The sequence below is a fragment of the Boleophthalmus pectinirostris genome, unplaced genomic scaffold (genome assembly GCF_026225935.1).
Source record: "Boleophthalmus pectinirostris isolate CB_2022bp ecotype Guang Dong unplaced genomic scaffold, ASM2622593v1 HiC_scaffold_6, whole genome shotgun sequence".
Classification (NCBI taxonomy): Eukaryota; Metazoa; Chordata; class Actinopteri; order Gobiiformes; family Gobiidae; genus Boleophthalmus; species Boleophthalmus pectinirostris.
In genome coordinates, this window is record NW_026571447.1 from 40,744,873 (window position 1) to 40,759,314 (window position 14,442).

At 41.0% G+C, this 14,442-nt stretch overlaps 2 protein-coding genes across 2 annotated transcripts in view; both read right to left on the reverse strand.

Moving 5' to 3' along the window:
* On the reverse strand, positions 1-5,079 carry LOC129411827 (uncharacterized; the record flags this gene model as incomplete). Its single annotated transcript, XM_055163931.1, has 2 exons — positions 1-1,193; positions 4,837-5,079. Coding segments are annotated over 2 exons (462 nt in total), but the record flags the coding sequence as incomplete, so codon positions are not given.
* A 60-nt stretch (positions 5,080-5,139) lies between these two features.
* Positions 5,140-14,442, reverse strand: part of LOC110171064 (antigen peptide transporter 1-like) — a 12,782-nt gene continuing 3,479 nt past the window's right edge. The window contains exons 3-11 of the mRNA XM_055164064.1: positions 13,497-13,719; positions 12,481-12,595; positions 10,520-10,650; positions 8,589-8,794; positions 8,192-8,389; positions 7,182-7,310; positions 6,891-7,085; positions 5,837-6,010; positions 5,140-5,538 (exon numbers count right to left, since the gene is read on the reverse strand). Coding sequence (XP_055020039.1) covers positions 5,356-5,538; positions 5,837-6,010; positions 6,891-7,085; positions 7,182-7,310; positions 8,192-8,389; positions 8,589-8,794; positions 10,520-10,650; positions 12,481-12,595; positions 13,497-13,719 — 1,554 coding nt within the window. The 3' untranslated portion in view covers positions 5,140-5,355. The remainder of the gene's footprint in view (positions 5,539-5,836; positions 6,011-6,890; positions 7,086-7,181; positions 7,311-8,191; positions 8,390-8,588; positions 8,795-10,519; positions 10,651-12,480; positions 12,596-13,496; positions 13,720-14,442) is intronic.

Sequence of the window (14,442 nt, forward strand, 5' to 3'; positions counted from 1 at the left end):
TTTTAAAGTAGAACATATTTATTTAGACATATATAAAAAATAATATTACAGCATAATCCCTCTAAGCAAGCGGACTGATTTTTTTTTCAATTATAAAACATTACACTAAAAATACATAAACTTCTTTGGATTTGTCCATGTTCCAAATCATTTTAAATAATACTGATGTCACAAACGTCACATCTGCAAAAGGAGCTTCTACTGTTATTGTCATTCAGTTGGTGCTGCTTCAGTAGTAACAGTATTATTACTCTACTGTAATACAGTGATAATACTACTGCACATATATACACACAGACTCGATCTTTACTAAGAAAAAGGAAAGAATCTGAAAGCCTTCAGAAAGTCTACAGTAATATTTCAAATACATACAGTACTGTGGAAAATTAATTTTTTTAAATGTAATAAAATAAAATAAATTTATTTAAATGTAATAAATAAATTTATTTCTGAATATCACAAAAATTAGTGATGTGCAAATCAAACCAAAACATACATAATCTGATGTCTGAGCCGCGATATTATAATTATTTTTGTTTTATTTAATGTTTTTTTTTTAAGTTATAAAATGTTTTAAATTCTAATTTAAATATTCACATCATACCAAATATATATATTTTTCTCTTAAAGTGGAACTGAACACCAAAACAAAAGTATAAATCTAAGTGTGTGCTGCTGTCAGTGGCCATTGCAGTATCAAGTAGTTGGTGACATCACACAGCACTGCCCCCAGGTGCTGTAGGGGCGGAGTCTGAAGTGTGAAAATCTGTTCGACCAATCACAGAGTTCCTTATACCTCCACAAACAAAATATCATAAAAAACTAATAAATACTTCTCCCTCCTCATTTTTTGCGACTCTTTTCCAACAGAAGCGATTAAAAAAAACTACTATTTGCAATTTCAAAAGTGGTTGTGGGCGGAGTTGGTGTTTTGTTTAGTTTAGTTGTTTTTTTCGGGTCTCGGGTCTCAGGTCTCAGCTCTGCTCCGTCTGTCTCTGGAAGCCTTTGTTCTGCTTCTCCACCAGCTCAGCGTAGTGTCCCTGAAGCCCCATCAGCTGGTCGTGGCGGCCCTGCTCTGGCACCGCCCCCTGGTGGAGGTACACGATGTGGTCTGCGCTCTTCACCATCTCCAGTTTATTGGAGATGAGCAGCACGGTGCAGTGGTTGGACAGATTCAGAACAGCATCATGAACCTGGAAACATCAGATAAAATGGTGTTTAAGAGTCTAAATATGTAAGAATGAACACACTGGACTTTTAAAATACATTAGAGATACAAATTTGGATCAGATTAAGATAAAAACGGTGTTTGGAACAGAGTGTCGGACTCGGGAGGAGGTAAAGAGTACTGTATACTAGAGTTGAAGTAAAAACCGCACTAAACAAGACCAAGACCAGACCAAAACCACAGGGTCCCGAGACCAGGACAAGACCAAGACCTCTGAAGGTCGAGACCGAGACAAGACTGAGACAAGACCGAGACCAAATCAAGGCCGCCTTTGTAAAATACAAAAAAATATATATGAAATTACAGTTATTTATATATCAATATTTGTTATAAATCTACCTCTATTCTATTTGATTAATGTTCATTTAAGCTTAAAATAAGCCAAGAAAACTGTTCTGCACTTAAACACTTAAACTGTGCCCATTTTTGGACCCTCACCCACAGTTTGAGAACCTCTTCTTTAATCCCGCTTCCATTGGGACGTTACAGAAAACAACTTCAAAGTGAATGAAGTGAGTTTTTTTCAAGTTCATCACATTAAAAGTCACATTCTCTCACTGGTTTTGCAGTGATATTTAACCTCTGCACTTTAACCGGCCGTAATGAAATACTCGTTTAGTGTCAGACCTCGAGTCTGAGACAAGACCGAGACCAAAACCAGCTCCATTAAGGCCGAGACAAGATCGAGTCCAAATGCGCTTGAGTCCAACCTGAGACCAACACTGTAAAAAAACAGTCTTGAGGCTGGTCTCGACTAGGGATGGGCAGGATTAGTCGATTAATCGATAACTGATCATTAAGAATTTCATCGATTACGTTCATTTTAATGGACAAACCGAATGTATGTTTGTGTGTCGTGACCAAACAGGTGTGTACATGTGTCTCTGCATCAGAAGGAGCGAGACACAAACAGTGGGTCAGTCTGTAACGAACCGAAGCACAAATGTGGATTTAACCAGGATTTGTAGAAGAAATTCCACACTTTCCGTTGCGTTGGGACAAGTGTGAGTCCATGTGCACAGTGGATAAAGCAGCACATATGTTTCTGTGTCCAGTGGGAAAAAGTTTTTCCAGGTGAGAGTCGCTCAATGTGGATGACGAGGCCCCGCCCCCCTCCCCCCGTACGCTGTCCTGGTTTTGACAAACACAAATCTGGTCACACTGACCTGTATTCACCTGAGTCATGTCTTTTAATCCAACACAAGTTGAACCACATCAGCGACACAAGAGCTGGAGTTTTATCTTCACTTAGTTTATGTAAATTAGTGATGTGGTTTTAAGTTTTGTTTCTGTGAGATTTGAACAAAACTGAATTAAACACATTATAATGTCAAACAGCTGATGTGGATCTAGAGTCGTTATGTTTATATGTCGTAAAGTTGAATTTATTGATGCAGATTAGTGCAGATAGTAATAATAATGATGATCATTTTAATATAAAAACGTTAATGATTAATCGATAATCGATCGTTAATTCTTCCGACGATCGATTAAGAAAATTTCATCGAATGCCCGTCACTAGTCAAGACCGAGACGAGACTGAGACCAAATGTGCTGGAGTCCGAGAAAAAAAAAAAGTGGTCTCAAGGCTGGTTTGGAGACCAAGTCCAGTCTCGAATACGACGACACTGCTGTGAACCCAGGGCCTGTGTGAGGAGGGGCCCCTCAAAGTCTGTAATGTTCATTCTGTGTGGGGCCACTGAGATGATAAACACCCGGGGCCCAGACTTTGGTGCTCCAGCCCTGACAGAAGAACAATAAGTACAAAATGTGACATGAATGAGGACCCCACCTGATGATGTAATCAAACTCTAAACCTCCCTGAGCCTCGGTCTGTTTGATCATCAGTGATGGGCAGAGTAAGGGATTACTGTAATCAGATTACATTTTTAGTGACACAGCAATGTCACTCGCTGCACTGAGTAATTAGATTGCAGTTATTAAACCTAGTATCTCTTAGTTACTTTTTCCCCTCACACAAAAACATGTGCACTGCAAAAAAGCTCAGCCAAAATGTAAGATATAAACACTTAAATCTGTCAGAAAATGACTTAAAAGTAGTGAAATGATCTGTCCATGCAACAAGATCGTTTTACTTGACAAGTTTATCTTAAAATAAACTTCCTCTAGACTACAATGAAGCGTCTGTGCTCAGTCTTCATGCGCTGGAAATAAGTTTATGGACGCTAAATTTGAGATAAGCAAACTTGAAACCAGTTTATGACGAGTGTTCACGGACTGATAATAAGTTCTCAGATGCTTAATTCTAGACCAAATGTTTAAAATTCTTTAAATTCTGCTAAATTCTAGATAAACAGACTTAAAACAAGTTTATGATCAGTGTTCATGGCCTGATACTAAATTCAAAGATGCTAATTTCCAGATCTAAGCACTTGAACTCAGTCTTAGATGAGAGAAGTCCGTCTGTTCTAGTTGAGTCATGAAACAAATATATGTGTTCATTTTTAAGATTATACAACCAATTCAGAGCCAGTAAGTAGATAATAAATCTGAAAACAAGATGAAGAACCTGATATGTTTTTAAAATCTTTTTAAATCCAATAAAACTGTGGTAAAAGAGTCAAAAGATCATCTGTGAACCAAAACTACACACATCTCGGTTTATAGAGACTGTGAAGGACTAAACCTAAACTCTACTTGAAATCAGGATTTATAATAGAAATCTAAAGAATTCAGGCTTTTATCAAGTTGGTTTCTGAGCTGTAACTTATAGTAATCAGTAAATTACTTGAAATACAGTAATCAGAGTAGTAGGGATGTAACAATAACCAAAATATTGTGATATCGTCAAAAGTCTCACAATAACATCGTGGGCTGTCACAACATATCGAATCACAAGTTTCTTTGCTTAAATGCAGGTTTTATAGAAGCAAAGGCTTATAAACATCAGGAACTACATCTCCCATGATTCATTTCAGCGCAGACGACATGAAGAAATATGTTTTTGACTTGAAATCATGGGATTATGACAGAAATAATTCACACCAAAATCTTGTCAAGGTATTTTAAAAACAAAAAGTGTCCCATCTTTATTTATTAGCTCCTCAAAATACCACAATAAATATCGTACCGTGAGATGCATATCGTGATATTATTGTACTGTGAGATTTGGATATTGCTAGAATATGACAATAAATGTTGGACCAAATGACTGGTTATAAAGTCAGTCTTGTTTTTGTTATGTATGATATCGTAATATCGTAATTTCGGACACAAGGAAAATTCTGCGTAACATTTATTTTGCCTGTTATTATAGAATAGAAATAGTTACTTTTTGTGTTATATCTATGTATTTACGTTTTTGTCTTTTTTTTTATTATTTAGTTTTTTGTTTTTGTTTTTTAATTTATGTTCTATGTATTACTGTCCGAAATAAATAAACATAATAAAAAATAAAATAATAAAAAAATAAAAAAAAAAAATCGTGAGCCTCCCAACCGTATCGTGAACTTTCCCATGATACTGTGATAAATATCGTACCATGAGGTTCACAGACTTGGATATCGTTACATCCCCACAGAGTAGTAATTAGAATATTTTTATAAAGAGTAAATAGTGTGACAGTTGGGCCCCATCTCTCCGTGTACCTTCTTCTCCGTCTCTGCGTCCAGGTCGCTGGTGGCGTTGTCTAAAACGAGGATCTCGGGGCGTCTGATGAGCGCTCGGGCGATGGCGATCCTCTGCTTCTGTCCTCCGGAGACCTGCCCGCCCTTCTCCCCAGCGTCTGAGAACAAAACACAAAACAGGAAACGCAAAACACAAAACAGGAAACGTGAGCAGGTGTCTTCAAAAGATCGGTCATTATCAGATGTGTGGTGTTGAAGTAAGAGTTACCGAGAACATGAATGAACAAACTGTTGGAAATGAAGACAGAAAATCACACGCTTTGAAATGAACCGATACAAAAGATTCGGCTCCTGTGAAAGAGCCGAAAGTCCCATCGTATAATCCGAATCACAACAAACGACTTAACGAGAGGGATTGGAGACTCTTGAAACTTTAGTGCGATGTTTTTGGGGAATAAAACATTTTCAAAACAATAACAGGAACCGTGTTGATCTAAATGTGACGTGTTAGAAGCAAAACAGAAGTAAAATAGTCCTTCTTTAATAAAGTGGGACAAACCTGTGCTTGTATCCGTCTGAGAGCAGTTTCGTGATGAAGTCGTGGGCACAGGCCAGCTCCGCCGCTCTCTTCATGTCCTCCTCTGAGGCCTTCTCGAACCCATACCTGATGTTCTCCTCCACCGAGCGAGCGAACAGCAGACAGTCCTGACTCACCACGGCAATCTGACAACACCAGACAGAGAGAGAGAGAGAGACGGGAGGGCATCCTGAGTAAAACCTGAAATCACACTAGTGTTGTTGGCAAGATCTCACTCATCAAGACCAAGACCAGTCCACAGGGTCCCGAGACCAGGACAAGACCTCTGAGGATCAAGACCGAGACAAGACCAAGACCACAGCTCATCGAGAGCAGTTAGTTATTTTGGCACATACTGTATATCAATGTTTTCATTTATAAATAAATGAATCGAGTCAAACCACTGAAACACAAGTTCAGTTTTGTTCTCTGCTCCGTCTGTACCTTCTGGTGGAGGTACTGGTTCTTGTAGTTCTGCAGCGGTTCTCCGTCCAGCAGGATGACTCCCTCCTGGGGCTGGTAGAACCTCTCCAGGAGCTTCACACACGTGGACTTCCCCGAGCCGTTCAGACCCACCAGAGCGTTGGTCTTTCCCAGGAGGATCTTAAAGGAGGCGCCCTGTTCACACACAAATACAAGTTGATTGTCAATTCTTCATACAAAGAATTGAAAATGAATTGAAAAAAAAAATCACTTGGGTAAAGAATTATGGGATCATTTAAAGTATTTAAAGCCAGAGTATGTAACTTTGCAGGTAAAAACAGACTAAAACAAAGCATTGTTTAAATTTGCTTGTGTTTATTGCACTGAAAGAAAAAAAAAACTAATGAAAAAACCTCTTCAGCAGGTTTGCATCTCCATAAACCTCACTCTTATTTGCCCCGTAAAGCCTCTGCCTGCTCATTTCCATGGAAATGTTGTCCTGTTGTTATAATAGTCCATGAATATTGGCATAAATATGGCATAAAACGTTTCTACGTTTTCCCTGGACGTCTCCCTCGGGAGGTGTTCATGTCCCACCAGGAGGAGGCCCCGGGGAAGACCCAGGACACACTGGAGGGACTATGTCCTCGGCTGGACTGGGAATGTCTCGGGATCAGACTGCTGCCCCCGCGACCCAACCCCGGATAAGCGGAAGAAAATGGACGGATGGACGTTTCTATCTCCATACAGAATGTTCTGAAGTATGGGTTTAACTTTCTGTTTCCATGGAATCATGCAGGTGATGTGCCACCTCCACCTCCAGAAAGTTACACACTGGAGTTTTTAAGTTATTCAATTTCTGAGCTTTTCTTGAGCTTTTGTAGAGAAACTAAACAAACTATATTGTGCAATGTGCCCATAAAACCAGAGAGTGAAGTGTGGAGCCGAGCTTTTGTCAGTTCTAAAAGGAAATAAAAAGTTCTAATCTGTACAAGAAACACTGACACCACAGATTTAAAAAAACAACAACATGATTTTAGCCGCAGCGCCCCCCCCTCCGCAGAGCGACACTGACCTTGAGCACCAGACTGCTGTCATCCATTTTGCCGTTGTAGGAGAATTTCACATTTTTAAACTCGATTTCCTTTTCCAGTTTTTCTGGGGCCAGAGTTCCGTCTGGAGGGATCTGAGGAACCCGGTCCAGATACTGGAAGATCTTCTCTGAGGCTCCGATGGCTTTCTTCACCTCGGGGTAAAAACGCATGACGGCCTGAAGGAGACGACAAAGACAGAGACGACGAGCAGCGTGAGGAGCCTGGCCTCAGATGAGATGTTCTGTTGAGTTGTGTTTGTGTTATGGACCCACCTCCACAGCCGAGGTGAACTGCAGCTCGTACAGGACGAAGGACACCAGGTCTCCTCCGCTCACGGCCCCTCGAGTCACCAGAGTCCCTCCATAGTACAGGATACACACCTTCAGAGCCAGAGTGGTGAGCTGCACACACACACACACACACAACACACACAAACAGGTGAGGAAGAGTTACAAACATAAACACAGCGCCCCCTGTTGGACGCTCACCCATGGCTCAGGAGTCACAGTTTGAAGCCGACTTTTCCTGACAAAGAACAGCTCCAAAATAACTGGGCCAAGAGTTTGGTTATAAACGTGATAAAAGTGCAGCTGTATCAGAGTTACATCGTCTCACAGACTGTGCATCATATTTTACAGCCGCTCATAAAGTGTGTGAGTCTGCACTTTGTGACAAACACTGCAGATTTGGAGTCAGACAAACTTAGACAAACATTAATCCACAAGGGAAATGATTTGGACACAGGAGTCACACATCACAATATAATATAATAACAAAGAGAACAATATAAATGGTGACAAGTTTTTGTTGTTTTTTTTTTTTTCAAAAATATTTGTTTGGTGTCAAATATGGCATAATTATAGTTTGTGTTCAGAGTTTTGCTGTAGTCCGTTCTTCTAATCATGACATAATGTCATGAGTGTGTGTGGTCCTCCTAAGGAACAGATCTGGATAAAGTGAGGAGCAGCGCACAGACGTGAGGTGAACAGGTACGATGTTCCACACAGCTCTGGGGAGTGTGTGTGTGTGTGTGTGTGTTTGTGCTGCACAGCGTCTTCTGACTGTAAACGAGCCACAGGCTGAATTAAGACTGTGACAAATCGAGTCCAAGCACCTCGAGATCAAACAAACTCACGTCTGAGATGAAGCTAGGACCTGTCTGGATTACAACAACACCAGGCGCTCACACTGTTAGTTTGAGGTACTCTGAGGTACTCTGGAGGTACTCACACTGTTAGTCCTGAGGTACTTGGGTACTCTGAGGTACTCTGGAGGTACTCACGCTGTTGGCCCAGGTGGTCCCTGCGTAGGCTGCAGCTTCCATCTTGTTGAGGCCGTAGGTCTGGTCCAGGCTGTTCCTGTAACGCTCCGTCTCTCCCTCCTCGTTGGCAAAGCTGCGCACCGTCTTCATGTTGGAGAACGTCTCTGTGGCCACCTGGTTCGCTTTGGCCAACGACTCCTGGAGCTGAGTAGAAATGGCCTGAAAAGAAAAAAACAAGAGACAAAACTCTGAAACTAAATGTGCAGGATTTGTGTGAATGAAACAAAAACACAACTCCAGGTCTGTTTGTGACGAGGAAACGACATTAGGACACACTGTCTCACACTGACCTCACGCCCCTTTGAAAGTCAGTATAATCAGGTGTATGTGTTATTTGCAGAGTCAGAGGAGCCGGTACCTGTCTGAAGTGCCCGATGAGCTCCGGTACCACCCAGATGACGGGCAGGGCCATGCAGGTGAGCAGCGTGAGCTTCCAGGACTGCCACACCATGAAGGCCAGGATGAAGACGAAGCGAGCCGAGTACCACATGAGCAGACTCAGCTTCTCACTCAGAGCCTCACTCATGTCGTTGGTGTCTGTGGTGATACGAGACACCAGCTCCCCTAAAAACAAAACACACCGGGTTTAGAATCGGGATTTTAGATTAAAGCTGCACTGTGTAAAGTCGGTCGTACACTGTGACATGTTTGGAGCTTTTTGAGCCGATTTTTCACTTGTGCGACTGTTTTTGGGATCTTTTATCTTAATCGTGCGTCGTGCTTCGTGTAGTAAACATGAGGAAACGAGAACTGATTAACACCTCGATTCGCTCCGTTCAGTCTGAGAACATGAATCATGAGCTGTGAACTTTTAACTCTGTGATTTGGTCGAACAGTTTGAGTGAAATGATCGAAAACATCGCACAGTTTACGTCCAGAATCACTTTTCTGGTACAGTGTTTGTAATTATTTTCTCCATGCAGATGTTATTGTTTTGTCCGGAGTGTTTCCCAGTATGGTTTTAGACATTTCTGTCGTCATGGAGACCAAACCAGACCAAGTTCCAGGTCAGATCTGCGGAGAGGCGACCCCGCTCACAGTCACAATGTTTGTTTTTCTTGGTATTTTTGAGCTGTAAAACCTGCACCTGTGATTGAACAAATGTAAAGTCGAGCTGTTTAATGTCACACTGCGGAACATTCCAGGCAGAGCAGTGACGTCTCCATAGAAACAAGCAGGTGATGGACCCTCCACCGGAAAAGTTACACAATGCACATTTAAGCCAATTAATGATATATAATTGTAATACTATTTTATTATATTTTTACTTGTCCACAGTGTTGGGGAGTAACAGATTACATGTACTGGAGTGAAGTAATCAGAGTACAAATGATGAGTAACTGTATTCAGTTACAGTTACTGTTTCAGTGAGTGGTAATTGGATTACAGTTACTTTGTTGAAATAAATGGATTACACAGAGGGATTGAACTGTTCCCCCCCCCCCCCCCCCCCCCCCCCCAAACCAGGACTAAAGCAGGACTAAAACCAGGACTAAAATCAGGACTAAACCACGTTTAAAACCAGGACTAAACCAGGACTAAAGCAGAACTAAACCAGAACTAAAACCAGGACTAAACCAGGACTAAACCATGTTTAAACCAGGACTAAACTAGACTAAAGAACTAAAACCAGGACTAAACTAGGACTAAACCAGGACTAAAACCAGGACTAAAACCAGGTCTAAACCAGGTCTAAACCAGGTCTCAAACAGGATTTAACAGGACTAAATCACGCCGTGTGGACCATGTCTCCTCGTTTTCTATCAATAATATTTTTAATTTGGTTCAGTAAAATCTGGACTTTTTATTTTCTTTTATCAGACAAAACTTCTTATGTGAAGATTTCCTCGTCTTTGTTTCTCTACAGCAAATCAAGTAATCCAAAGTAATCAGATTACATTACTCACTTTAAGTAACTTCATGGATTATGTTACAAACTACATTTTGGTGTGTGTAATCTGTAATCTGTAGGGGATTACATTTTAAAAGTAAACTTCCCAACACTGCTTGTACATAGACAATTGTAAAATTATGTCTCTTGTTATTTCTGCTCATTTTTAATGTATTGTTTCCATTTATGTATTATATATTTTTTCTGACCATAAGGAGGGTTTGAATAGGGCCCAGGAGAGATCACTAAATGACTCAAACACGCATAGACGACTCCAAAACCTCTTCAGGCAGGTTTTTGATGGGAGAATATTATAATATGGGACAAATCTCCAGAGTTGAGTTTGCACAAAGCCCCGTGTTTAATGAAAAAGAGCAGAGTTTTAGTCTTGTCCTCACCGGTGGTCGTGGCCTGGAAGAAGCTGATGTCCTGCTTGAGCACAGCCTGGAACACTTCTCCCTGGACGATGGTGTGGATGTGGCTCATGGTCACGTTGTACATGAGGTCACAGAAGAACTCCAGAAACGCACTGGAAACAGAACACACACCTTTTTAGTACTGTTGTTTCTTCATTATTGTGTTAAAATTTTAAAATTATAAAGTCTTCTGCAAAAGGACAAAATATTCTGTGTTTTTATAGAAAAAACTCTTGTTGCCTGTTTCGTTTGAAGTAGACCTCTGTGATTATTTTATTGTCTATTTTGTTCCAGTTTTTCTGGTTCAGTTGAATGTTGAAAAGAAAAAGAATCATTCTACATTTAAAGTCCAAACAGGCGACTTCTGGATCCTTTTATTGTTGCTTCAGTGACTGTTTTTCATGGTTTAAACTTGAGTTATACTAAATGAGATTTTTTCCTGGTTAAATAAAGGTTAAATAAAATAAATAAATAAATAAAAATTGTTCAGAGACACAATCACTCAGTCAACAATAAAATATCCTCATTAATGTTCAATAATGCTCAAATCCAACTTTACTTTGTGATTTACGACTTGATTTGGGTTATGAAGGTTTGTGACACTGGTTTACAATATGAATTCTGAACTTTGTAAACACATCAAATCACAATTCCATTTTTCCCCAAACTGTAAAGAAAACAGAATGAGCCTCAAAACTGAAAATCCAGTGAGTTTAAACCTAAAATGTGTCTCTCTGATGTGAACCGTTTCTCTCTAAACCCCAGCACCTGCTCCAGTCCTGAGTCAGTGCTAGTGCAGCCTCTGCAGCTCAGGGAAGAGGGAATTCTGGAGGTTCTGATCCTCACATGACGCCTGAACATAAACTGATTGTTGTACTATTTAAAAACAGTGTTGGAGTAACGCGTTATAAAAGTAACGAATTACAGTAATGCATTGCTTTTTGGTGTAACGCAGTAATGTGGCGTTAACAGGGAACAAAATAGTAATATTTTACTCAGTACAAATGTGAGTATCATGCGTTACAATGATTTTTTAACCTGGATTGAAAGTGGTGGGTTTTTCTTCATACAAATTTGCTAAAATCACCGCGATATCAGCAGCGGTGAAACGTTGGAGACGCGGCCGTGTAGACCTTCAGTTAACCGCGGGGGAAAGGACCAACACAGAACTCCACGCTGTTTAGACCTGGTCTAGACCTGGGTCAGTTCTGGTTTAGACCTGGTCTAGACCTGGGTCAGTTCTGGTTTAGACCTGGTTTACAGTCGTCCGAAGTGCTGTATGTTTGCAAGTTTTCTCCCCGACAAAACCCACAACGTCGACGAAACCTTCTGCACCGACAAAGGCTCCTGCGCTCGCACCCAAAAGACAGAGGAAGATGTGACCATCGCCCAAAAAGTTGGACTTCTGGACACGCTGAAGGAAGTTAGAAGTGACGCGCTGCAGCAGAGTCTTACACCGGGTCGGGTCCCCGCAAATAGTTGCTGAAATCAGGACCTTGAGCCTCGCAGCAGGGAGTCTGTCTGCGGTCACCTTCAAGCCCGTCTGGACAGTGAGTCCTGTTTTAGTCCTCGTTCAGTTCTGGTTTAGTCCTGGTTTTGTTCTGGTTCAGCTCTGGTTTAGTCCTGTTTTAGACCTGGTTTAGACCTGGTTCAGTCCATATGCATCGTAAAAGTTCAGCATCTTCGCAGTTATTTTGGTGAGAGTAACTTAAAGTAATGCAGTAGTAATGTAATGCCTTATATTTTAAATGCAGTAATATTGTAATGTAACGAATGACTTTGAAATGACAGTAATAAGTCATAAATAACACATTACAGTTTTAAAGTAACTTGCCCAACAGTGTTTAAAAACTACAAGAGCACAGACTACATACAGTTCGTTTCCTCGTGTGATAGTGTGAAAACGCCGCCCCCTGCTGTTCAGAGCGTGTAACCGTCAGTACCTGGCGATGGTCATCAGGGCCATGCGGGTGATGGCCTGGGTGAAGGCGTCGGGAGCCTCTTTGTTCATGATCCAGTCGGCGACGCGGCCGGTGTACTGAGGGAACGCCATCTCACCTGACAAACACAAAACCGAAACACAAACGCACAATCAGGACGTTCATCTCATCCACGCACGGTTTGGTAAATGTTTAACTCATCGCATAAAACAAACATAAATTAAGACAGTTTCAGTTTGTGGAACGTGACAATAAAATCTGATAATTCTATGATTTTATACAAATGTTAACAAGGGTCAAACTTACAAAAAAATACGTTTGTGTCTGTGAAAAACGCTACATAAACACAAATCTACTTCTGTTTTCTTCATGATCAGAACATGAGTAGAGTTTGTTGTGTGACTAATGTGGCTCGTTGTTTCCTTTAAGTTTTGCTCTTTCTTCCCTTGATAGTTGTGGATAAATTGTTCACATTTACACACAAACTTTTACACACAAACATTTTGACACAGAAAAACATGAATCGGAAGTTCCACAAACCTCCAGCGGGACAAAGTTTAATGTCGTTTCCTCGTCACAAAAAGACCTGGAGTTGTGTTTTGTTTCATTCTAACACACGAACCCTGCAGATTCATATTCAGTTCTTCTCTCAAAACTGAAAACACTGTTCCACCTTGTGATGTCATCATGTGGTGCTACAGGACGACGCGCTCCACTGCATTTTTAAACTCCACGCACCTTCACTAGAATCATTTGGATGATTTCAGCTCTGGAATTGCCGATCTCGACTGAACTAAAGGTAAAAGTCGACTTGAAATCACTACATCATGACATCACAAGGTGGAACAGAGCGTTTTGAGCTTTTGAAGATAATAAAAAGTTACTCAAACGTGTGAATGAAACAAAACGCAACTCCAGCTCTGTTTTTGAGAAGGGAATGACATTAGAACACGACTTAAAGCTCATTTTAAACACACTTTCACGTTTGTATTTCTGCCTCAGATTCGCCGCTCACTCACCAAACGAGGAGAGGACGACCATGACCAGCACCGCGGTGAACCTCCCGGAGTACGGCCGCATGTATCCCACAAGCCTCTGCAGGCGGCGGTCGGCTTGGGCCTCTTCGGGGGCGGCGCGTTGGAAACAGGAGCGAAGGGAACGAGCGGAGGAGACGAGCAGAGGGAAGACGTGACGGTTCCAGTAGACCCAGGCCAGAGCGGTGACGCCGTAACCCTGCAGCACCTGAACACGAAAACAGACACAGGTAAAACACTCAAGATGGAATCTGTACGGCTTGAAAACTTTCTGTCTTCACGGAGACCAAACTAGACTAAGTTACAGGTCAGATCTGTGGAGAGGCGACCCGCTCACTGTCAGAATGTCAGAATGAGCCATAAAACCACCTGTAACTGAATAAATGTAAAGTCGAGCTGTTTAATCGCCAGATTTATATGAGAGCTTTAATTCTGAATAAAAATAATTTTAATTCTGAATGAAAATTAATTCCATTTTAAAAAAAGACCACGTAAACACTTAATCCTAATGAAAATGGAATTAAACTTCATTCCAAAGTAAGTTCATTTTAAAGCGGAACTGATTTATTTTAGCTGACAGACGTAAAGTGTGATGAGACAATTCTCCAGCTGCTGCTTCGCAATTATCATCGGAACCACTGCGGGAAAAGTTTGGATGGTGTTTGTGTCCGTGGAGGAAACGACAAATCGACATGACAGAAAAGCTGGGAGCAGCTCAAGTGTGTGTTTTCTTCTCAAAGACGTAAATCTGTTGGTGTCTCTGTCCAATCAGAACCTTCCCCACCCCCAGACGCTGAACGGAATTAAATAAACGTGATTTAACAAGTTTTCCATGTAAACCTCCATTTGGAATTATTATTTACATGTAAACTAGGAGAATATTTTAATTCAGAACTATTTAATCGGAAATGTTAATGATCAGAACAATTAA